Source organism: Leucoraja erinacea, chromosome 5 (assembly GCF_028641065.1).
Source record: "Leucoraja erinacea ecotype New England chromosome 5, Leri_hhj_1, whole genome shotgun sequence".
NCBI classification, from domain to species: Eukaryota; Metazoa; Chordata; class Chondrichthyes; order Rajiformes; family Rajidae; genus Leucoraja; species Leucoraja erinaceus.
In genome coordinates, this window is record NC_073381.1 from 84,784,466 (window position 1) to 84,809,683 (window position 25,218).

The window sequence follows — 25,218 nt, forward strand, 5'->3', positions numbered from 1 at the left end:
ATAGTAGGGGTGAAACAGAGGCTGGTAGGTGATACTGTAAACATAAAAAAATGGCAGATGGAGCCAGGTGGAGTAGGGTAGGGGGAAGGAGGCTAATAGGTGAAAGGTGGATCCAGATTACGGGGAGATGATGGGCAGATGGAACCAGGTGGGAGAGGGAGAGGAAGGGTGAACCGAGAGATAAGAAACCCAGGTAGAAACTGGGTGACAGACAGATGGAACCAGGTGGAGGAAGTGCTAAGTTTAGGAAATGGGGGGAGGGCGGAGTGATGGAAAAGGGGAACAAAGGGAGGAAGAGCCTAGGTCATGGGTTCCCAACCTTTTTCGTCCCGTTTGCCCCCTGGCAACTTTTTTAAAGTAAATCTAGCCCCACCCTGTTTGGTTCAGTAATTTGAGTTTACACTTCTACCATAATCAAGAGAGTCAAGAGTCAATTTAATTGTCATTTGGACCCCTAGAGGTCCAAACGAAATGCCGTTTCTGCAGCCATACATTACACACAAATAGACCCCAGACACAACATAATTACATTTTACATAAACATCCATCACATAGCTGTGATGGAAGGCCAAAAAAAAACTTATCTCTCCACTGCACTCTCCCCCCCCCCGATGTCAGAGTCAAAGTCAAAGCCCCCGGCTGGCGATGGCGATTGTCCCGCGGCCATTGAAGCCACGGCGGGTGGTGCGAGGTCGCACACCGGGTCTTGGTGTTGGAGCCCCTGGTGTGCGCTCGTAAAGTCCCGCGGCCGTTCCAGCCGCGCGGGGCAGTGGTGCTAGGCCCCGCTCCAGGAGCTCTTCGACCCCGCAACTCGGGCGGGAGAATTCGCCGTTGCAGGAGCCCCGAAAAGCGGTCTCTCTCCAGGGATCCGCGGGCTCCCGGCGCCGCTGTCCGCAGACCCGCAGCAGCAGCCTCCGACTCAGCAGCAGCCTCCGACTCAGCAGCAGCAGCAGCAGCAGCGGCAGCAGCAGCAGCAGCGCTCCTCCACCGCTCCAACCGCTCCGGACTCGGCCAGCCCCGCGACGGCGACGGTGAGTAGCACCTGAGTCCCCGGCTTCTTCCTGTTGGAGGCCGCTCCTCGTTGCGGCCTCAACGACAACGGAAACCCGACGAGAAAAAGGTCGGGTCTCCAGTGCAGGGAGAGATTTAAAAAAGTTCCCCCCCCCCCCCTCCCACCCCACCCCCCCCCCCCCACACACACACACACCCCACAAAAAATAACAAAAACTACATTAAAACACAGACAGAAAATAATAAAAGCGCGGACAGACTGCAGAGGCCGCTGCTGGCCAGAGCCGCGCCGCCTACCGGAATAATAAAGCAACCGACAAAGGGGAAATTTTAAGATACTGTTTTTAACAAATCCAGAATCAACAAATTTACCCCCTGGGTAGGCGAAATGTACCCCCTGGGGGTAAATTTATCCCAGGTTGGGAACCCTTGCCCTAGGTGGACTGGGACATCGGGTACCTGAAAATAACGCAGAGATGTGGACTGACAAGCTACACAAAAGTTTAAATCCCAACTGTGGATTTTAAATGGAGTTCTTAATCTGCAGTTTACCAAATACTTAAAAAACTAGTCATTAGTAACAATGACCACAAAACTATGATAAAACCACATGTACTGAGGGGCAAAATATGTAATTCTTACCAAGTTTGGCCTAAATGTGGCCTCAGACCCACCCTATGTGGCTGACTTTTAAATGCTCTCTGAAATTGCCAAGCAAACCACCCAGTTGTACTTAACTGCTATGCTGGAACAGAGAAAGAATAAAACAAGATACCAGGCATTCAATTGGACACCAAATTCTGACATGATAAATTGAATCTTGCAAAGGCCTCCATACAAACATCTGCGGTCTGTTGTCCAGAATGGGTGCACTTACCATAAGTCAAACAGCCTGACAAAGTTGTCCTACAATGTGTCGGGCTCCTTTACCACTATCACTGGGTATGTCCTTTCCCACCTGGACAAATCTACTATAGGTGGCAGTATTAAGGAATAGTCCTGGGAGTCCTCAACATTGAGTCCAGGCTCCAATAAGTATCCTGACGTCAAGTGAGAAAGAGCAACCTGATTACCACCCACTGTCCCTGCATCATCTTATCAATCAGAACCTCTTCAAGCTGAATAACATCTAGAAGTAACTTTAATATTATCAAGTGTACTTCAGGTTCATGATTTCCATCTTCATCACCAAGAATGGCTTGGAAGCACTATCACTTTCCTAAAGAACACTGCTGCCAGATTAGGTCTCCAGATAATAAGTGCACCAACAGAAGGGATAAACCAACTTGACATTGACCTCAATCTACCTACAGCAGATCATCTTTCCACAATTGCACTGCTTGGTGACCATTGGATAGCCCTTGTGAAGCCAAAGTCCCATCTTTACTTTGAGGTAGCTGTCCATCATGTTATCATTTGCACCAATCATGTTAAATGTGATGGACTACGAACAGATTTGGCAGCTCAAAAATGAGCATTCAGCAGGCACTGTGGACTAACAGCAGAAGTAAAAATGTACAATACCACAATGTATAAAAAAAATATCCTCACTCCACTATTTACATCATACCAAAGAATAAATCCAAGTTTGATGAGGAGTGTGAAAGGGCATTCTGGGAGCTGAATCATGTATACTTTCTGTGTGGTCCAGATGCAAGGACTCAAATATATCAGTGTAATCCTAAAGGCTCCTTGCCCATTGTGAGGAGTCACACACCAGGAATAAACAGCATTTAATAAGGATGCATTTTCTCAGAGATGCTTTGAGAAAATGAATGTTTCCTCTATCTTCCTGGTAATCATAGATATAACTTGAATTACAGTGCCTGTTTCAGAAGTATGGTGTCCTAGATTGCACTTTATCCAGTACTTGTGTCAGTAAATAAATCTACATGAAATCTGCCCCGCTGATCTGCCACATGTCTCCATCACTGTAGAGAATCCAAGTTTATCTAACCCCTAATACCCTCTAATCTGGTAAACGTCTTCTGTACCCTCTCCCAACCCTCCACATTTTATCTGTAATGGGGTGATCAGGATACATACAATACTCAAAATATGGCCTGACCAAAGTCTTAGAGAGCTGCATCATGACTTCCTGACTCTTATACCCAATGCCCCAATCGATGAAAGCAAGCATATCATATGCTTTCTTTATCACTCAATCTACTTGTGTGGCCACTTTCAGGGAGCTATGGATTGGACCCCACGATCCCTTGAACATCAATACTGTTAAGTGTCATTAACTATATACTTTCCCTTTACATTTGACCTCCAAAGTGCAACACCTCACACTGTAGACCAAGGGCCTGTCCCTGTGCTTTACTGTTCTATGTTCGTTGGTCTTTCACATGGCACTTCTAAGAATACTTTCTGGAAATGTGAAAACTCTATAGACTCTTGACGGCGAGTAATGGCCGCCCACCGCGCTGCCCCGGACCCTCACCTGTGCCCAAAGATCAAAGAGCGGAGCCCGCAATAACGGCCGCCGCCATGTTCGAGAAATTAAAGGAGCCCTGCAACCACCATATGTCTGGAAGAGATTTTTTTAAAGTGACAGTCGGGAAACTGCGAAGGAGATGGGAAAGAAGCAGAAAAACAAGAGCGAGGACAATGCCAAAGATGACAGTGACATTGATGCTTTATCAGCAGAGATTGAGGGAGCAGGAGCACCTAAGCCCAAGGCTGGAGGCAAAAAGAAAAAGAAAGAATTTGAGGAAGATGATATTCTGAAGGAACTTGAAGATATGTCACCAGCGAGCCATGGGAAAAAGGATCATAAAGATGCAGCTAAATCTTCAGCAAAAAAAGGAAGAAAACTAAAATGAACCTGAACCAGTCAATAAAAAAAGAGCAGAAGAAAAAGCCTTTGAAAGGCCAAAAATCTAGTTTTGATGATGATGAAGTCAAACATGAAGAGATGGGATTACCAAAAGCCAGAGGTCAGAAGCAGAAATCTGACGACTCGGACGACGATGAATTAGCTGAACAGACTTCTAGGAAGAACCAGAGACTTTTGCAAAAGGTGGAAATTTCAGAAAGTGAGGAAGTTGAAAGGAATCAAGAAGATTCACTCGATGAAAGTGATGAAGAACCTGAAGAGTTTCCTCAAAACAAGAAGGAAAACAAATCAAAAAAGTAAAATCAAGAAAGGTGAAAGCGATTAGGAAGGTGCGGGAGACTCCACATTTAAACTAAAAACAGCTGCTCAAAAATAAAAATCAGAAAAGAAAGAAAGAGAACATAAGAAACGTGAGGAGAAAAAAGCTAAATTTCGAAAGCAGAAAGAAAATGATGATATTGACTGACAGAAAAAGGAAACCGAGCTGGAAACTAAAGTCCAAAAAGATGCAGGTGAATTTCTAAAAATGAATGCGAAATCAAAACTGACCAAAGAAATTAGCTCCGATTCTGAAGAGTCCGATTCAGATGATGGCAGGTCTAAAGAAGAACGAATATATGATGAAGCAAAGCGGCGAATTGAGAAACACCGAGCCGAAAAAGTCATGAATATAAATACTGAAAAGCTATGAGCAACAGTTTAAAAGAAGTAAAAGTTAAGAAGTCAAGAAGTACAGATAATTTCTCCAGGAGGTGAGTAATTATGCAGGAAATAAAAGAGTAATAACATTGCTTTGAAAGTTAAGTTGAAGTACATGCCAGCAACAGAAATTGAAAGAGAAAAAAAAGATATAATTCAGCACAACTTTTGTACATTTCCCATATATTTTCCTTCAATACACATTTGCAGGCGATTTAAATTCTGCTTATGAACTTTAATATCCACATAAAGATTTACTTTAGAATCAATTAAGAGTGCTGCCGTTTTCCACTTTAACCTCAAAACCTACAAACTCTAAGGTTCTGTCTCATTGCCTTTTGCTGCGACTGGGAGACTGGCTCCTGTCTCTCGTTGCGCTCGGCGCATCACGTCTTCTGGGGACTGGTTCCTCCATCTAAGTTTCTCACATCTGGGAGACTGGCTCCTCCATCTAGGTTTATCGCCGCGTCTGGGCGTCTGGCTACAAGTGGCCTATACCCGGCTACACAGGGGTCTATCCACGGCTACAGGTGGCCTATCCCCGGCTACACAGGGGTCTATCTTTTTTTTTTGAAGGGGGAGTCCACCTCCTAGATGGAGCAAGTCTCCGAGATGATTTTGGAGCAAGTCTCCGAAACCAGGCCGAGAGTAAGTTCAGGATAGAGACGGGTAGTCCAGGATAGAGCCCTGTGGCTCGGGATGGAGACCTGTAGCCCAGGATAGAGACCTGTAGCCCAGGATAGAGCCCTACAGCCCAGGATAGGGACCTGTAGCCCAGGATAGTGTAGCCGTGGATAGACCCCTGTGCAGCCGTGGATAGACCCCTGTGTAGCCGTGGGATGCAGCCATGGATAGACCCCTGTGCAGCCATGGATAGACCCCTGTGTAGCCGGGGATAGGCCACCTGTAGCCGTGGATAGACCCCTGTGTAGCCGGGTATAGGCCAGACGCCCAGACGCGGCGATAAACCTAGATGGAGGAGCCAGTCTCCCAGATGTGAGAAACTTAGATGGAGGAACCAGTCCCCAGAAGACATGATGCGCCGAGCGCAACGAGAGACAGGAGCCAGTCTCCCGGTCGCAGCAAAAGGCAATGAGACAGAACCTTAGAGTTTGTAGGTTTTGAGGTTAAAGTGGAAAACGGCAGCACTCTTAATTGATTCTAAAGTAAATCTTTATGCGGATATTAAAGTTCATAAGCAGAATTTAAATCGCCTGCAAATGTGTATTGAAGGAAAATATATGGGAAATGTACAAAAGTTGTGCTGAATTAAATGAAGGCAAATCTACTGTATTTTCATTTATATGCCGTCGACGTACACGTAAATGAAACCCCAATGATGAAGGGGAAGATGTAAAGTTTGTATTTGTCATCAATATTAGTATTGAAAATAGTTTGTTATCCACGTTAAATTGATTAAAGGTTAAATTTATTAGTATTGAAAATAGTTTGTATTGACCTCAACGTTGAAGGGGGAAATGTAATGTAAATAAAGTGAAGGGGGAGATGTGATGTGATTAAAGTGATGGGGGAGATGTGATGTATATGTAATGTAAATGCCAGCACCCCTTGAGGCCAAGGGCAGAAGTGGCAAATGAGCCTGTGCCTCGTGACTAAGGTCAAGTGACCTTCTAGAAGTTTCAGTTCGTGTTGGAATAAACTCTTCTTACAAGATGTGTATTCATTGTGCTGGTCACAACAGGGTCAGACCCCAGACATTACAATCAGTATTAAATGAAATTTCAAAGACCTTTTTTGCACTTACCTTAAATTGTTTAGCTATGACATCCACAAGAAAATTGGTCCTAACATTGTCAACATTTGGGACAAGAATGGAAGTATAGTCTGGCTCACTGTCGGTTGGGTACATATACTCTTGAACCCATAATTGCCAGTTCTCCCATGCACCTGAATCAAAAAGCAAATCAATATTCAAATAAGGAAACTCTATTGCTGTCTGGTTCTAATGTTGAATTTTGCCTAAATTATCAGACTTTCTTTAAAATACAGATTTGAAAATAGTCCATGATTTATTGCATTATAAAAATAAATATCTTTAAACCTTTTAATTAACATTGTGTCTTGCTGAACACATTTTTAGTGTCCAAACAATTCAGTGGATGAGATATATGCCATTGCAAATAAGAGACGTAAATACTGAGACACAAAGCCACCTAATTCAGAAGGATTTCAACTTTTTTTAAAGTTTCTGGGTATGACTAACATAATTCCACTGAACGAATGGATCAATGACGAAGAAAAAAATTAAAAGTACATTAAATATAACTATTACAGAGCATTGTGTAGTTCTGATTTCTTAGTCAAAAGAATATTATTCCTCTCCATGTTACCCAGGCAACCAAGATGGTAATTTAAAGTTACACAAAAAAGCTGGAGAAACTCAGCGGGTGCAGCAGCATCTATGGAGCGAAGGAAATAGGCAACGTTTCGGGCCGAAACCGTAATTTAAAGTATCAGGCGTGAAAAAATGCAGTTTCTTTGGAAAATGGTAATCCAGAAATATTTAAAGTTACCTAATTGAAGTTTTAAAACTATTTGAAGAAAATTGATCACAGTCGTAAATGTGAGACAAATAAGACAATATATAAAACACATTAAACAAATATAAAAATGTGGCATAAAAAAGAGGTAATTAAATTGTAACATTAAATATCAAGTATAATCACTATTCCTTGATTTAACCATTCTTTTACTAAATTAACAATATACAGTACAAGAGGCACATGTTCATTAGAGGATAAATGCTACAATTTCAAGAGGTTAGCAATGTTGCTGAAGACTTTCATCCGTGAACTATATTTAAGGCTGAGATGACAATGCAACATTTTTTGATGTAATATCAATGGATTGAGCCACAGTTGATATAGCTGGAGGTGAGAAATAGCCAAATGGGAAGAAAGCTTGTAGCCAGCGAGCAGAAATAGATATTATTAGACACAGAATTAGGCATTAGAATGCAAAACTGGATTGCATTTATTTTAGTGAAAGCGCTCTGACAAGTAAGGCAGATGAATCAAGGGATTTAAATAACAGGTGGGAATAAATTGTTGCTATTATAGATGTGATTGAAAGATGGGCAGGCAGCTTAATATTTCATGGTATAAAGTGGTACATGGGGATATGGGTTTAAACAAATAAGGATAATCACTCTGCTGAGGTTGATACAAGTTATACGAGCCATCCTAACAGTGGAAGACAGAAGGCAGATATGAAAGTAATTCACTTAAGTGTAAAAAATAATAGGGCAGTAGCAATAGGAGATTTCAACACCCCCAATATTAACCTTCGCATAAAAAACAAGTGGGCGGAGGAGGGAATTTTTAAAGTCCATCCAGGACAGCTTTGAGTCATTACATGGATAGTCCTACACAGAAGTGGTACCAGCTTTATTAATTAGGTATGTAGTTGAATATGTGATGACACTGTTGGAGATAGTGACCACAAATTTAAAATTTCTTATAATAGATTGGAAATTAACATGCTGAATTGGAGGGAGAACAATTTTAATGTTATATGACCTGCCAAAAATCTCCTGGGAAACTCTACTTGCAGTCAAGTTTACATGCAGCCAATTGGAGTAATTCAAAAGGAGATCTCAGGGCCATCGTGTTCCTGAAATGGTGAAAAATGACCAACAAGTCCAATGAGACATGGATGCCAAAGGGTAGAATAACGAAAAAAATAGCTTTTCAAAGCTATTAAGAAATGAGAAGGCCTGAAAGAAATTTAAGGGCCTGTCACTCTTGGTAATTTTTTCAGCGATTGCCGGCGTCATATCAGTGTTGCCAAAAGATTTTGAACATGTCAAAATCCAATGGCGACAAAAAAATGTTGCAACACTTGAAAAAGCACCGCGCGTCACGCTGCAAATTTTTCGGTGACCTGATACATCAGTCAATGATGTTGGCACTCGTCGAAAAAATCAGCAAGTGGGAGAGGCCCTTTAGAGAATTTTAAAAATGAAGCTTTCCATTCTAGATCATCTGAGATGTCCTTGTTCTTTACTAAACATGGTTTCTCCCCTGTTGTCATAGATAGACCCCACACCCATGTCTCATCTGTGTCCTGTAGTTCTGCTCTTACTCGCACACCCCCTAGATGGAACAAGGATAGGGTTCTGCTGGACCTCACCTTTCACCACACTCACCTCCGCATCTAACACATCATTCTTCAACAAGACCCCACCACCAGTCACATCTTCCCAGCCCTCCCCTCTTCCGTAGAGACCGCACCCGCTGCAACTCCTGGTTCACTCATCTCTTCCCAGCCAATCCACATTTTCTTAAATACTTTACCCTGCAACTGATGGAGATGCAACACCTGCACCGACACTTCTTCCCTCATATCCATCTAGGGACCCCAGCAATCCTTACTGTTGAGACATAGACATGTACCTCTTCTAACCCCATCTACTGCATCCAGTGTTCCAGATGTGGTCTCTATTACATCAGTGAGACCAAGTGTAGACTCAGGCGACCATATTGCAGAACACTTGCGCTCGGTTCCCAAGGTCTACTAGATCTCTCAGTTGCTAAGCATATTAACTCCCCTTCCCATACTGACCTTTCTGTCCTGGGCCCCCTCCATTGCTAGAGTGAGACCACACACAAACTGGACGAACAGCACATATTCTGCTCAGAAGCTTACAACCCAGAGGGATGAACATTAAATTCTCCAATTTTAGGTAACAAATCCCCCCACGTTTTCTCCCCCCCCCCTTTCTCCCCCTCCCCACCTGGAGACACACCCATTTCTCCCCTTCCCCTCCAATTTCACCTATATTCCTTTCTCTGGCTTCACAATTTGCATTTCTATCCAAATCTCACACCTTTTGTCTTTTCATCTCTAGCCTTTGTTCAACCATCTACCTATCAAAAACCCTCTTACTCAAATCCACTATAACTTATCACACCTCCGCTCAGTCCGATCGTTTCGTCGAACACCTCCGCTCAGTCGCGATCGTTTCGCCGAACACCTCCGCTCAGTCCGATCATTTCGCCGAACACCTCCGCTCAGTCGCGATCGTTTCACCGAACACCTCCGCCCAGTCGATCGTTTCGCCGAACACCTCCGCTCAGTCTGCAATAACCAACCTGACCTCCCGGTGGCTCAGCACTTCAACTCCCCCTCCCATTCCCAATCCGACCTCTCTGTCCTGGGTCTCCTCCATTGCCAGAGTGAGCAACAGCGGAAATTGGAGGAACAGCACCTCATATTCCGCCTGGGGACCTTGCGTCCGGATGGCATTAACATTGAATTCTCCCAATTTTGCTAGCCCTTGCTGTCTCCTCCCCTTCCTTAACCCTCTAGCTGTCTCCTCCCACCCTCCTATCCGCCCGCCCTTGGGCTCCTCCTCCTCCCCTTTTCCTTCCTTCTCTCCCCCCCCACCCCCCATCAGTCTGAAGAAGGGTTTCGGCCCGAAACGTCGCCTATTTCCTTCGCTCCATAGATGCTGCTGCACCCGCTGAGTTTCTCCTGCAATTTTGTGTACCTTCGATCTTCCAGCATCTGCAGTTCCTTCTTGAACACTTGATAACTTATCAGACTTTGTCCTGCCCAACAACTCTTCCAGCTTTTCCCACATGTCCCCTCCCCCCCCCCCCCCAGAGCACAAACAGTCAGAAGGGTCCTGACCTGAAATGTCACCTTATCCATGTTCTCTGGAGTCTGCAGGACCCACAGAGTTACTCCAGCACTTTGTGTCTTTATTTATATATAAAACATTATTATGGCCATGAATTGTGTGCAGTTGCCAAACCAGAGGATGGATTTGGAGGTTTTCCTGCTGTGAGGAGGCACTGAATAGGCCGGGTTTGTATTATTTCAAATAGAGAAGGCCAAAGAGAGTGGGTTAGGGGAGGGAGAGTGAGGAAGATTTGAATGAGCTGTATGAAACTGAGTGTCTAAAATTGGACAGACTGCACTGAATCCAGTAAATAAGGTTAGAGGAGGTGCATGTGAATCTTTGTCTCTCCTGGAGGGGCTGCTGTGGTCTCTGGTTGGAGGTGAGAAAGGAGGCTTAGGGACAGGTGTAACGTCTTCTACGATTCCATGGGAAAGACCTGGCGGCACGGTGGTGCAGCGGTTGCTGCCTTACAGCGCCTGAGACCCGGGTTTGATCCCGGCTATGGGTGCTGTCTATATGGTGTTGTACGTTCTCCCCGTGACTGTGTGGGTTTTCTCCGAGATCTTCGGTTTCCACCCACACTCTAAAGACGTACAGTTATGTAGGTTAATTGGCATGGTGTATGTGTAAATTGTCCCTAGTAGTAGGATAGTGTTAATGTGCGGGGATTGCTGGTTGGTGCAGACTCGGTGGGCCGAAGGGCCTGTTTCTGCGCTGTATCTCTAAACTAAAAATAATAAACTACTTGTGGAGGGAAGAGTTTGGGTGGGAAGGGATGAATTGAACCAAAGAGTAGTTGGGGTAGTGGTCTACATGGAAAGCAGAAAGGGGTCACTCATTGAGGACCTTCTTTTAATCACATTTATAAAAGCATCCCACTTTCCAGACATCCCTTTGTGCGCAAACAACCAATCCCAATCAACGTTAGCAAGTTTCTGTCCAATACCATCAAAGTCAGTGTGGCAATCCCAGCCTATATTGGGAAAGTTAAAATCCCTTATTATTACAACCCTATTAGTCTTGCAGCTGCCTGCAATCTTCCTGCATATTTATTCTTCCAATTCCTATTGACTATATGGGATGCAATAGTACACTCCCAATAGTGATCATCCCCATTTTATTTCTACATTCCACCCACACAGCTTCATGAAAAAAACATCAGTAATGTCATCTCAGGCTCATGCTGTGGTATATTTCTGAATCAATAAAACAATAAAACTTCTCTTTAACCTCTATCTCTATTATGATAAATTATGCTTGGAGTGAGAGGATGTAGGCAAGGTACTGAATGAGTACTTATATTGATCTTCACTAAAGGGAAGGATATGAATAAGGTCAGTTGGGTTGTACTAATACGATAGTGCAGTTTGAAATAAAAAATGGAGGTGGTGTAGGGCCTCTCAAAGAGTGTAATGGGCCTGTCCCATGCAGGCGATTTTTAAGGCGACTGCTGATGACTGTCATAGTCGTAAGCAGGTCGCCGAAAAAAACGCCGACTGGACCCCCCTACGACAATGTCTACGACAAGCTACAACAACCTACCACCTAGTCGATGTCAAGCTACGACAAGCTACCAACAACCAGCGACCCATTAGACGTCCACCTACGACCACACCTACGCCAACCTACGACCACACAGGCGACAACCTCTGACAACCGAAGTCAACCTACGTCCACCCGGGACAAACTACAACAAGCTACGACCCTGTCGGCGACAACTGAAGACAATTCAGTCGCCGGTACCTGTCGCCGGTTGACGTAGGTAGTCACCAATGGAATTTGCTGAAGTTAGCACCGGCGACAACCTACGTCACCTGGCGACAACCTACGACAGCACCTACATCAGGAGAAGTCAAGCTACGCTCATTGGTGTCAAACCCATTGTCGCCGAAAATGTTTGCACATTGAAAATTCAGCGGCAACCAGAAAGACACTATGACTCTTTGAGTAACTGAGGAGACTACTCACGACCATACAGGTGACATCCCGGCGACCATGTGGCGACAGCCTAGTCGCCTGTAGTCGCCTAAAAAATAGCCTAAGTGGGACATGCCCTTTAGGGTGCACGATTCCCAAGGGCCTGATGCTAGCTATTCTAGGTTATTGAGAGAGACAAGAGAGAAGATGGTGGGGGCCTAGAAGATTGCACTTGGGTAGAAGATGATGGGCAATATAAAAAATAATGTTCGGAAGGAGAGGTCAATAGAATTGGTAGAACACATTGAGAATTAGATTGAGAAGTTGCCGATTTATTTAATGGACGCTCATAGAGCTTGAATCAAACGTTCCTGCTCCAAATGGCTCATAAGCAATGCTTCAAAAGCTTTTGCCTCGATCCACCCTTCTCACCTATTTCCTGTGTTCCTCAAGGACTAATTGATTAATTACTAATGAAGCAGACAAATTTAAGTTAATACTAGACCAAGTGCAGACCCGTTGGGTCTGTTCCCCCAACGTGCGGTTGCGGGGAGGGGGGGCAGCATGCGGCATCACACACACTAACTCGCCCCCCCTCCCCCGCCGCGCACACGCTAACTACCCCCTTGATATTATATTAATTTTATTAATTTGGTCCTTTTACCCCGGCCCTATCTACTGATGCATAGCTCCCAACTTGCAGGTGCTTCTAGAGAGGGAGGGGAGGTAGAGAGTGAGGGCAGAGAGAGAAGGGGCAGAGACAGAGAGAGGGGCAAGACAGAGGGAGAGGGAGTGGGGGGGAGGAAGAGGGGGAGGGAGAGAGGGGGGGAGGGGGGGAGAGGGCGGACCTGAACTTGGTGAGCGGGCAGCTCGGACGGGGCTTACTGTGAACGGGCAGCAAGCGTCAGCAGCTCTCTCGACCTTGGGCGGCGTGGAGAGCCTCGGCAGCTCTCGCGTGACGATTCCCCATGTCCCTGCGATCAATGGAGGAATTGCAGGGTTCCAGAGGGAGAAATGGCCGCCAGGGCCACCTTCTCATTGTGTGCCCTGTGCGACAATAACTGGAGCCGCTACGTTCTACCATCAGGGGGGGGATACGGAGTGGATTTAGAAGCAAGCCGGTGGTCTCCGGTGACCGGCTGTAACCTGCTGTGACCTCCGGTGACCTGAGCATTTTGAGAACGGGGGGGGGGTTGGAGTGGGGGGGCGGGGGGGAGTCCAGCTGCGGGACGCGTGGCGCGAGCGTACTTGGGCTGTGCGCGGGGCTTTAGTCCACAGCAGGGGGGGGGGGGGGGGGGGGGGGGGGGGCCTGGAGGCAGGTGGGCCTCGAATGGTGGGAATGAGGGCATTGTGACGTCAGCAGCTCAAGCGGCGAATATATATATTTTTAAAGTGAGTTTTCTAATCAATTTTATTCAAAATCTGGGGAAATCAAGGAGTGGATTTCTGAACTCATAAGATAAATCCCTACCGAAATTGTAAACATCTCCGCGTTTTTGTGTCTGGTTTTCGAGGAGATACGTTGCAAAGGCTAAATGCCGTACCCTGCAAACTGATTTGTTATCTGCCACTCAAGCTACATCTGTAAATGTTGAAAGTAGGCTGGTTAGACAGGTTCACCAGCTAAAATTCATTATATTGTTCATACCTGTGTTATTAACAAGAAACTCAAACATAGTAAGGTTGCTATCTGCAGGAATCTCTGGCAGGTCAAGTTTACTCCTGTGCTCTTGGAGGAATTGTTCGAGTTTAATTCTGTCTTCGAGCTCCAACAAGGAACCAACACTCCACATCAGTACAAATACAAAGAGCCGCTTAAGTTGCAATTCATTAGAAAGTCCTCCATCTTCAGTTGAGGGCATTAATCCATCCAATAGTGTAAGTGACTGAAGGAGATAATATCATCCATTATTGGTCAAATCCTCTCATGCACTAGTTTTCTTTCACAATAGGTAATATTAAATGTTTAAATGCGCACCAAAATCCAACAAAAGCTCAAGAGATCAATATAGTGATGTGGAACTCAGACTCAGTGACATCATGCATATAGGTTGGTGACATTTAAACAACCTTAAAATTTGCTTCATATTTTTTTTTAAATGGCGGCACAGTGGCGCAATGGTAGAGTTGATGCCTTTCAGCGCCAGAAACCTGGGCTTGTTCCTGACTACGGATGTTGTCTGTACGAAGTTTGTACGTTCTCCCCATGACCTGCGAGGGTTTTCTCCAGGATCTCTGGTTTCCTCCCACACTCCAAACATGTACAGGTTTGTAAGCTAATTGGCTTGATATAACTGTAAATTGTCCCTCGTGTGTGTAGGATGGTGTTTGTGTGTGGGAGTTGCTGGTCGATGCGGACTCAGTGGGATGAAGATCCTGTTTCCGCGTTGTATCTCTAAACTAAACTAAACTAAGTCTGAAGAAGTGTCTCGACCCGAAACGTCACCCATTCCTTCTCTCCAGAGATGCTGCCTGCGTTACTCCAGCATTTTGTGTCTACTAAATTAAACATGGTTGCCTAGCAGGAACCCATTGAGAGAAGTTAACCCAATCCTCAGTGACTTTGAACTAATGGTATCCAACCATTAAACTCAAACTACATAATACTTGTCAGCTTTTTAGCATACATGTTGTTGTGCTTTAAATTCAGCATTCTAATTTTGAAGCATGATTGAGCAGTGGATTAATGCTATAAAGGAATGATGGACATTTTCGTTTATAAAAGTTAAACATTATGAATCCCATTTTAGTACTTCCTATGGCCCACAGCACCTTCTGGACACTTGGTTTAACATGTTAGATAAAATGTGTTCTTTATACTACTTCACACAGTGATTCAAAGGTTTAGAGTGTGATCTCCACCAAGATTTTGTGCAGATCACCGAGACCAACTATAGTGAGAGAGCCTGGCGTGCAAATCGTCTGTCAATAATGAACAAATAGGTAATAGTGCTTTGCTTGGCAACAAGGCAGGGCAGAAAAGGCTGTGGGACCCCTACTATTGGGGGCCTATTGGCGCCTGTCGGAATGCCATTGGCTAGAAGTAGTGCTATGGCGGCCTCTTGTTTCATTTGGTATAAAGCAGGCGTCTGCAGCATGGTCCTTTGTTCTCTGAAGGGCTTCACCGACGGGCTGGGATCGTGACCGGTGCCTCGGACTGCAGAAGTGTGCTGCTGTAGAAGGGGCCCTGCGCATACCTAGATAAGTATATGTTTACTCTCTATTGCCAATAAACTTGATTTATACTGTCGAGACACGTATTGTTAAACAAAGTCTTCTTGTGAATTAAACATAAATAAACCAAAGGAATAGTTAGATCTCAAGCCGGGTGTTGAGCAGCCAGGTTGTTGTCTCTGCATCAATGTCTGCCAGGCCCTGAGCTCCATTTGGTGGGTGGTAGAGCGGGCACTCAGAGATGACATGGTTGGCTGTCTGTTGTTCTGCTCCACATTCACAGGCTGGGCTCTGGTGGAGTCTCCATCTCCACATGCTGGCATTGAAACGCCCAACTCCAGTACCAAGTCTGTTGAGCTTCACCCATGCTCCTCTGGGGATGGACAGCTTTTATCTGATGAAAAGATGTAGCTATGTAATGGAGATGAGGTTGCCTTCCACTCCTGTGACCACTTGGTGGCTATCCAGTGTGCTTTTGTCTCAGTGGGCTGGATGGATGCTAGGAGTTGTTTTCCATGTGGAGCAAAGGGGTGACGGGACTTCAGTCGGGGTGGCCTCTGCTCTCTACTGATAGCCTGATGGAGGAAGAGATCTGGGTCCATGGCATGACGAGATAATGCCAGAGTTGCTGCTTGCCTTCGGATCCCTGCAGGCGGAATGCCTGCAAGTATAGGGAGCTGCTCCACTGGAGTAGGTTGAAGGCACCCAGTGATGGTTCGCAAGGTGCTGTTCAAGATCGTGTCTACCAGGCTAGTGTGTCTGCTTCTACTCCATAGGGGTGAGCAGTACTCAGCTGGAGCATACACAAGAGCTAAGGCAGAGGTGCGAAGAGTTGATGGACTAGCTCCCCACTTGTTCCTGCCAGGCGTCGGATGAGGCCGCTACGTGCCATGTATTTTATGTTGGGGGGAAGCGGGTAGGGTAAGGGGGGAACCGTCCTTCAGTCGCTTCCTGGCGAGGATGCGGCTATTATCCAAGTTGCGTCCTCGCCCCCCCCCTCGCAGCCAACCAACTGGATTGGAGCGGACCAGAGCTTCAGTAGCTGCGGCGCTGCACTCGATAAATCGCAGAACGTGCGAGGCCTTACCTGGGATTGCTGCTTGGACCGGTGTGGACATTGGGACTGTTGGGCCGCTGCTCCAACATCGCGGAGCTGTGGGTGCAGAGCTCCCAATGTGGGCGGCGCTGACTTTAACATCGCAGAGTCCTGGGACCCTTTGCCGGGGGTCGCCAGCGTGAATCTCTGTCTAGCGCGGCCTGTGGACATCGGGAGCTGCGGACTCCTCCGGTGGAAGGTGGCCGATTCAGAGGTCCAGGCCGCTGAAGATGTTCTCCCGTTCGACGTCGGGGTTCCATCGTTCCCGGCGAGAGGGCCTGAACATCGGGCCGCCCGTGGCGGCGACTATGGGGTACTCGGGAGGCCACGACCACGGGTGAACACTGGGGAACATCAGCGAGGAGGTTGACTGGACTTTGGTTCCTTCCTCACATTGGGGAACTTTGGTGCTGCTGTGGGGATGTTTGTGTTGTGGACTTCTGTGTTCTGTGGGGTTTTTTAATTTTATTTTTTGTATGACTGTAAGGGAAAGTAAATTTTGTTGTCTCTTAATTGAAGACAATGACAATAAATTAAATCAAATCAAATCAAATTTCTGTTCTATCAGACAGATCCTTGAACGTGTTCCCTTGCAACATCAACAATGTACTGAAGAATCATATCCAAGATAGACAGAATGATTTTGATCAAGTCAAGCCATTTCTTCCTGTTGATTCTCTCACCACCGACCGCATGCCTGTTCTGACAGCTATGTACTTCAATAATGTTTAATTTGTGCAATAATTTACCAACACAACAATTGTTGATGATATCTGTACTTTCATATTTTCTGATCCACAATATATTCTGTGAACTGCACTTCATTTGAGTTGAAGTCATAAGACTTTACAGATGTTTTCCAGAAACAATTTGGGGACTGTGGATTTATCTCCCACCTTGGACCTGCTTTTAGTGAATCAAGATCTATATTCAAAAACTTGTAAAAAAGAAATGCTGCCTCAGCATGCCAGTCAGCATCTGTGGAAAGATAGAGTCTGCAGAAGCTGGAATCTGAAGCGACAAACAATCTGAGGGAGCAAGCAGCATCTGGGGGTGAAAGGAATTGTCGTGTTTTGTGTTGAAACCCTGCAACAGGCTTATAGCCCACTTTTTCATTTTATTCTACTGGATAGGTGATACCAGTGAGACAGAACAAAAAAATAATGTTGAAATCTTTTGTGTTTAAAAGTAATCCATATTCAAATCTAACATTAGTATTAAAAAAATTCTAACCTGTTTAATGTAGTTACATTCCAGCAGGTCCATTACTGGGTTCAGATTTAATTTCATGTAGGTATAACTATCTTCAAAGGCTTTATTATACAGGGCTTGTAGAATTTCAGCTTCTCGCGGAAGACGTTTATTTAACCAGGCCTAAAAATGGAGACAGTTTCAGAATAATTACTGGATCCTGATAATTCTGATATTTTTATTTTGCTATTAATTGTTCTTTACTTTTTAATTATTACTCTCTCCCTTCTGAGAATGCAATTGTAACTTTGGAAAATGATTTTTGGAATATTACATTTCTCTCTCCTTTGAGAATACCTTTGAGATACCGAATTGCAGAGTGAGGTTTCCCAGTCAAAGGCATGGCCCACTGACCATACATTGAAAATGTATTTTATAAACCCACTGACTCCCATGGCTATCTGGACTACACTTCCTCCCACCCTGCTTCCTGTAAGGACTCTATCCCCTACTCCCAATTCCGTCGTCTGCGCCGCATCTGCACACAGGATGAGGTGTTCCAAACCAGGGCATCGGAGATATCCTCATTCTTTAGGGAATGAAGGTTCCCCTCTTCGACTATAGATAAGGCTCTTACCAAGATATCTTCTATATCCTGTAGCTCCGCTCTTACTCCCCATCCCCCCACTCGTAACAAGGACAGAGTCCCCCTTGTCCTCACCTTCCACCATACGAGCCGTCACATACAACAGAAAATCCTCCAACATTTTCGCCACCTCCAACGGGATCCCTCCACTGGCCACATCTTCCCATCTCCTCCCCTTTTGACTTTCCGCATAGACCGCTCCCTGGTCAATTCGTCCCTTCCCACCCAAACCACCCCCTCCGCTGGTACTTTCACTTGCAACCGCAGGAAATGCTACATTTGTCGCTTTACCTCCCCCCTCGACTCCATCCAAGGACCCAAGCAGTTTTTCCAGATGAGGCAGAAGTTCACCTGCACCTACTCAACTTCATCTATTGCATCCGATGCTTTAGGTGTCAACTGCTCTACATCGGTGAGAGCAAGCGCAGGCTTGGCGATCGCTTCACCCCACACCTCCGCATAGTCCGCATTAACCAACCTAATCTCCCGGTGGCTCAGCACTTCAACTCCCCGTCCCATTCCATAACCGACCTTTCTGTCCTGGGCCTCCTCCATGGCCAGTGAGTCCCACCGCAAATTGGAGGAGCAGCACCACATATTTCGCTTGGGTAGTTTACACCCGTGGTATGAACATTGACCTCCAATTTAGGTAGTCCTTGCTTTCTCCCTCCTTCCCCTCCCCTTCCCAGCTCTCCCACAGCCCACTGTCTCTTCCTTTCTTCTTCCTGCCCCCCCCACCCCATCAGTCTGAAGAAGAGTCTCGACCCGAAACGTCACCCATTCCTTCGCTCCATAGATGCTGCCTCACAGGCTGAGTTTCTCCAGCATTTTTGTCTCCCATACATTGAAAAGTATGACATTAACATTCTAGTAGCTGCAGGTTTCTTATATCATACTAGGCTATAACGGATAAACTGCAAAATAACTAGTCATATTTTCAATCTGATAATTAGAGACAATTATGCCTTCACTGGTTCTATGGATCTATATTTTTTTATGTTACTGATGTGTAATGAGACCCATACACAGGAGTAACAACTCATAGTGCTTTATTGTAACACAAGTGGAGGAAACATTACTTGCTATCGTCTCCGTAGTCAGCATCAAGTCCGACCATGAGATGGTGAAGTACCGTTATCAATAGTCCGGGGTAGGGATAAAGATCCGGACTGGACTATATGGAATGTGCAGCGTGCATAATATGTGTGGTGATAGATATAGTAAAGGTAGGCTAATATAGTTAATCTACATCCTTCATCTTAAGGAATTAACCCATAATAAAATAGATATGATAATCAAATGTTAAGAATACACCACAACATGCAAAATATATGTGGCACTGATTACATGTGGTAAGTATAAGTAAGCTGAAGGGAATAACACCAACGGCAGTTCAAACGTAATCCTGGTACTTTGGGTTAGGCTTGCAGGTGCGAGCTGCACGTGTACGGTACAGTCCTACATTTCCTCCCTTCACTGGAGATGAGATCGGTGGTAGAACAGGAGCAGGAGAATGACACAGCATCGCCAGCGGCGAAACTGGAGACCTTGGCAGGGGTTCGAGTTGGCGTGGTCGTAGGTGAGGTGATTGGATCAAGTATGGCTTGCACAGTGTTATGATCGGGCCGGGGATAGGGATGGTAGTATGCTTGTGTGGTCGGGATGAAATGGAGGAGGTGCTTGTCCACCCGCAGGCAGGATATGCTGTCTATTACGTCTCTAGGTCTGTAGGTGACCAGATATGAACGTGGTTTGGGAGCAGTTCCAGATATTACACCGAGGTGGTCGTGACCCTTTTCTGTTTGCAGACGGACTACTTGTCCCTTGGCTAGTGGTGGAAGTGGTCTGCTCACTTTGTCATACCATCTTTTATGAATGTCGCGCTTTTGTTGTAGCTTGGACTGGATTTCAGATGGTGAGCGAACTTGTGCTTCTAATGTTTGTTTTGCCACAGGTAGTGTGGCGGGGTCTGTCTTGACATCAGACGCTGGGCGGGTAAACTGTAGATTAGTGACTCATGTTATGAGTCATGCATTTGTAGCTTTACTTGGCATGGTCTAGAACCCTCTTTAAGTCATTGATGAATACATGACCCATGTAGTTCATCTCACTCACCTGGAATTTGCACTTTAGGGGGTTAAACGAGGTTGATTTACTTGGCATGGTCTAGAACCCTCTTTAAGTTCACGTCATGTTCTTGGATATTTTGTCCAGCAATGAGAATGTCATCGACAATAATTGAGCATGGGTAACCAGCAAATAGTTGTTCCATGGTGCGCTGAAATTCTTCACTTGCCGAGTTTACGCCGAACGGCATGCGTAGGAATTTGTAACGTCCAAAAGGTGTGCTGAACGTGGTTAGCTTGGAAGTGTTGTTATCCAAAGGAGTGTGTGTGTTGATAGATATAGTAAAGGTAGGCTAATATAGTTAATCTACAGTTAAAAAAACAGTAATGGCATCTGGATGACAGAACAGATGATGTTAAGGTTACAAGCACTTTACAAACTGACCTAGCCAGTTTATGAGACAGGGACATAACATGGCACTATGCATATTTGTCATAAGTTTATGATTGAGTCGGTCATTATTTCATGTATTAAAATACACATAAAAGTACGAAAAGTGGGGGCAATTGATTCAACAGTCAGAAATATAAAGATTGTTTGAACAAAGCTGCAGATACTGGTTGAACAGTCGAACAACAGTCCTTGGATCACTTTGCATAAATAAAGAATAATGAAACAACTTCATTAAGAGTCATCCAGAATATACCGACAAAAATACCATTTACATGATTGATGTAATTGTATGTGTGTCTGATGCTATAAAAATGTATGATGAACAAGCACTCATCCTGGCACAGACATTCTATCTTTTGTAGTAGTGTAATGACGGCAGTTGTTCTTTGCTCTGTAGAAAACATATTTACATTTGTGTAGTACAGAAAAAAACAGCACAAGCCAATCAGATTTCTTAGCAACATTGTGGGAAAAAAAATTCAACCATGCTTTGTCACGGTAGTGGGTTTGTGTAAACTGATTCTACCAAAAATTTTAGGATCACAATTAATTTTCAATCAGCTGGGTTGGTCTTGCACAGTGCATTCCCATTGCTATGTAATATTGCAATTAGACCTTTCCTCCCTGTTGTGCTTGAAGATTCTAAAGCCTGGCTGATTGAAAAGATCAACATACAAAGGATTAACAGTAACTTGAATTTATAAATGGTTTACTGATAGAAGACAAAGGGTTGTGGTAGAAGGACAATATTCAGACTGGAGGTGTGTGTTCAGTGGAGTTCTTCAGGCTCTGTGCTGGGACCTCTGCCATTTGTGGTATTTATAATTGGATGCAAATGTGGATGGGTTGGTTAGTAAGTTTCCAGATGACACCAAGATTGCTGAAGTCGTAGACTGTGAGGAAGGCTGTTAAAGTACACAGTGGGATTTAGATCAGCTAAAGAAATGAGCAGAGATATGGCAGATGGAGTTTACTCCTAGCAAGTGTGAGTTGTTACTTTGGGAGGTTAAATGCAAGGAGAAAATACACAGTTCATGGCAAGATCCTTACCGAGGGATCAATGTACAGAGGGATCTAGGGGTCCAAGTCCATAACTCGCTGAAAATGGCAATACAAGTAGATAGAGTGACAAATAAGGCATATGGTAGGCATTGAGTATACGAGTCAGGAAGTCATAATGCAACAATATGGCTTCGGTTAGGTGGCATTTGGAGTATTGCAGGAAGTCCGGTCACCCAATACAGGAAGAATGTGGTTTTTTGGCAGAAAAGGTTTATCGGAATGATGGCAGGGTTAGAGGATATTACCTTTACGGACAGGATGGATAGACTGGGATTGTTTTCTCTGGAAAGCTGAAGGTTGAGGGGAAACCTAATAGAAGTATAGAGAGGTGTGGATAGGGTAAACAGTCAAAACTCTTCTCGGCTGGAAATATCAAATACTGAAGGGCATACGTTTAAGGTAAGAGGGGCAGAGTTTAAAAGAGATGTGCGGAGCAATATTTTTTATACAGATGGTGGTGGGTGCCTGGAACTCATTGCAAGGCATGGTGATGGAGGCAGACATGATAGTGGCATTCAAGCAACTTTTGGATAGGCACATGAATATGCAGGGAATGGAGAGATATGGATCATGTGCAGGCAGATAAGAGAATGGTCTTGGTATCGTTAGGCACAGACATTATGGGCTGAAGGGCTGTCCCTGGGTTGTATTATTCTATGAGATGAAGTACAGGAAAGAGATCAGGAATTTTTGTATCATGGTGTCAGGACAACCGAGTCTTTAATGTTAGCAAGATTAAAGAGTTGGTTGTAGACCCGAGGAAGTGATTGGATAAAAACAACCCTTTACTCTTAATGGAGCTGCTACAGAGATGGTCGACAGCTTCAAGTTCCTAGTAATCAAAATCACTACAAATCTAACCTGGTCTCTTCATACTGATGCGTGATCAAGAAAGCACATAAGTGTATTTGCTTTCTTAAGTGTCTGAGAAGATTGGACATGTCCTCAAGTATTCTTTTGAGGTTACTCCATATTTGGAATTAGCTGCAAGAGGATCTATAGAAGCAGATATGATTATCACTTTTAAAAGGCATTTGGACACATGATTTGTATAGGAACGGTTTAGAGGGCATGGGCCAAACGCAAATAAATGGGACTAGTCCAGTATAGCAACTTGATCGGCATGGGCAAGGTGGGGCAAAGAGCCGGTTTCCATGCTATATAACTCTCTTGTGGGGCCATCTACATGTTGTTTTAGAAAACGTTCCTGGACACATTCAACAAATTCTGTCCCACCTGAGCCTTTCGCACAATGTCAGATCTAGCTGACATGACAAGTTGAAATTACCTTCTATTAGAAGCCTATTTTTCTTAGAGCTAGCTGTGATCATGGAAACATAAAAACATAGAAAATAGGTGCGGGAGTAGGCCATTCGGCCCTTCAAGCGATTCTTAGGAATTGGATTTGCATGTATTTGGAAAAGAACGGGATAATTAGGGACTGACAGTATGACTTTGTCTGTGGCAGGTCATGTCTTGCAAGCTTGGTTTGAGTATTTTGAGGAGATGAAAAGGATTTGACATGGTGGAAAGTTGTCATTCAGGCTAAATGTCTGACCAGTGGTGTTCCTCAGGGGTTGCTGGGACTGGGACCTTTGCTGTTGTGATAAACTTTGGTATAAATGTTCATGGGTTGGTTTGTAAGTTTGCCAGGGGACCTATGCGAGGATCCTGATTGTTGATTTTAGCTCTGCATTCAACATCATTGTGCCAGAGCTACTACACTCCAAACTTTCCGAGTTGACTGTGCCTGAACCCCTCTGTCAGTGGATCACCACTTCCTGACAGACAGAAAGCAGCATGTGAGGCTGGGAAAGCACATCTTGGACCCGCAAACGCTCAGCATAGGAGCACCGCAAGGCTGCGTACTCTCTCCTCTTCACTCTCTACACGAACGACTGCACCTCCAGACACCCCTGTCAAGCTTCTCAAGTTTGCGGACAACACAACCCTGATTGGACTGATCCAGGATGGGGAGGAATCTGCCAAACAGACAGGAAGTGTCACAGCTGGTGTCCTGGTGCTGTAGCAACAATGCTCTTAAGACAGTGGAATTGATTGTAGACTTTAGGAGTGCTCCCCCTCCCCTCACCCCACTCACCATCAACAACACCACAGTCACATCTGTGGAGTCTTTTAAGTTCATGGGAACTATCATCTCCAAGGACCTTAAGACCTACCATCAACTCCACAGTCAAAAAGGCACAACAGAGGATGTACTTCCTGCGGCAGCTGAGGAAGCACATTCTGCCACAGGCAATGATGGTCCAATTCTACACGGCCATCGTAGAGATTGTTCTCACCTTCTCCATCATGGTCTGGTTTGGCTCAGCCACCAAGCATGACACCTGGAGGCTGCAGCGAATCGTCCGATCAGCAGAGGATTGACTGCAACCTTCCCTCCCAACTGCACACTGCAAGGGCCAGGGGGGGGGGAGAGGAGGAGGAGGGGGGGGAGAGGAGGAGGGGGGGGGGGAGAGGAGGAGGGGGGGGGGGAGGAGGAGGGGGGGGGGGGAGAGGGGGGGGGGGGGGGGGGAGGGGTGGGGGGGAGGAGGAGGAGGGGGGGGGAAGGAGGTGAGGGGGGGGGGGGGGGGAGGGAGGGGGGGAGGGAGGGGGGGGGGGGAGGGGGAGGAGGGGAGGGGGGGGGGGGGGGGGGGGGGGGGGGGGGGGGGGGGGGGGGGGGGGGGGGGGGGGGGGGGGGGGGGGGAGGGGGGGGGGAGGGGGGGGGGGGGGGGTGGAGGGTGGGATGGGAGGGGGGGGGGGGGGGAGAGGAAGGGGGGAGGAGAGGTGAGAGATGGGAGAGGAGGGGAGGAGAGAGGACGGGAGGGGAGAGGTGGAGAGGGGAGAGGAGGAGAGGGGGGGAGAGAGGGAGGAGAGGGGGGGAGAGGAGGAGAGGGGGGGGAGGAGAGGGGGAGGGAGGGGGGGGAGAGGAGAGGGGGGGGAGGGAGAGGAGGAGAGGGGGGGGGGAGAGGAGGAGAGGGGGGGAGGAGAGGAGGAGGAGGGGGAGGAGGGGGGGAGAGGAGGGAGAGGGGGAGGAGAGGAGGAGGAGGAGGAGGGAGAGGAGGAGAGGGAGGAGAGGGGGGGGGGAGAGGAGGAGGAGGAGAGGGAGGGGAGGAGAGAGGGGAGGGAGAGGAGAGGAGGAGGGGGAGAGGAGGAGAGAGGAGGAGTGGGAGGGGGGAGAGGAGGAGAGGGGGGGGGGAGGGAGGGGGGGAGAGGGGGGGGGAGAGGGGAGAGGGGGGAGAGGACGGGAGGAGAGGAGGGGAGGATGGAGAGAGAGAGTGCCTTTTTACTTCAACCCAAACCCAAACAACTATTTGCAGGCAGTGTTTATTTTACCTCTAACCATATTTTCATTTTTAAACCAAATTAAGGGTACTCACAGTGCTGTAGACATTTGTCAGTGTCATTCAAAG

At 46.0% G+C, this 25,218-nt stretch overlaps 1 protein-coding gene across 1 annotated transcript in view; it reads right to left on the reverse strand.

The window, feature by feature from the left end:
* Positions 1-25,218, reverse strand: part of LOC129697508 (dynein axonemal heavy chain 8-like) — a 641,267-nt gene that overhangs the window by 169,305 nt on the left and 446,744 nt on the right. Inside the window, 3 exon segments of the mRNA XM_055636144.1 lie at positions 6,318-6,460; positions 13,765-14,002; positions 17,620-17,760. Coding sequence (XP_055492119.1) covers positions 6,318-6,460; positions 13,765-14,002; positions 17,620-17,760 — 522 coding nt within the window.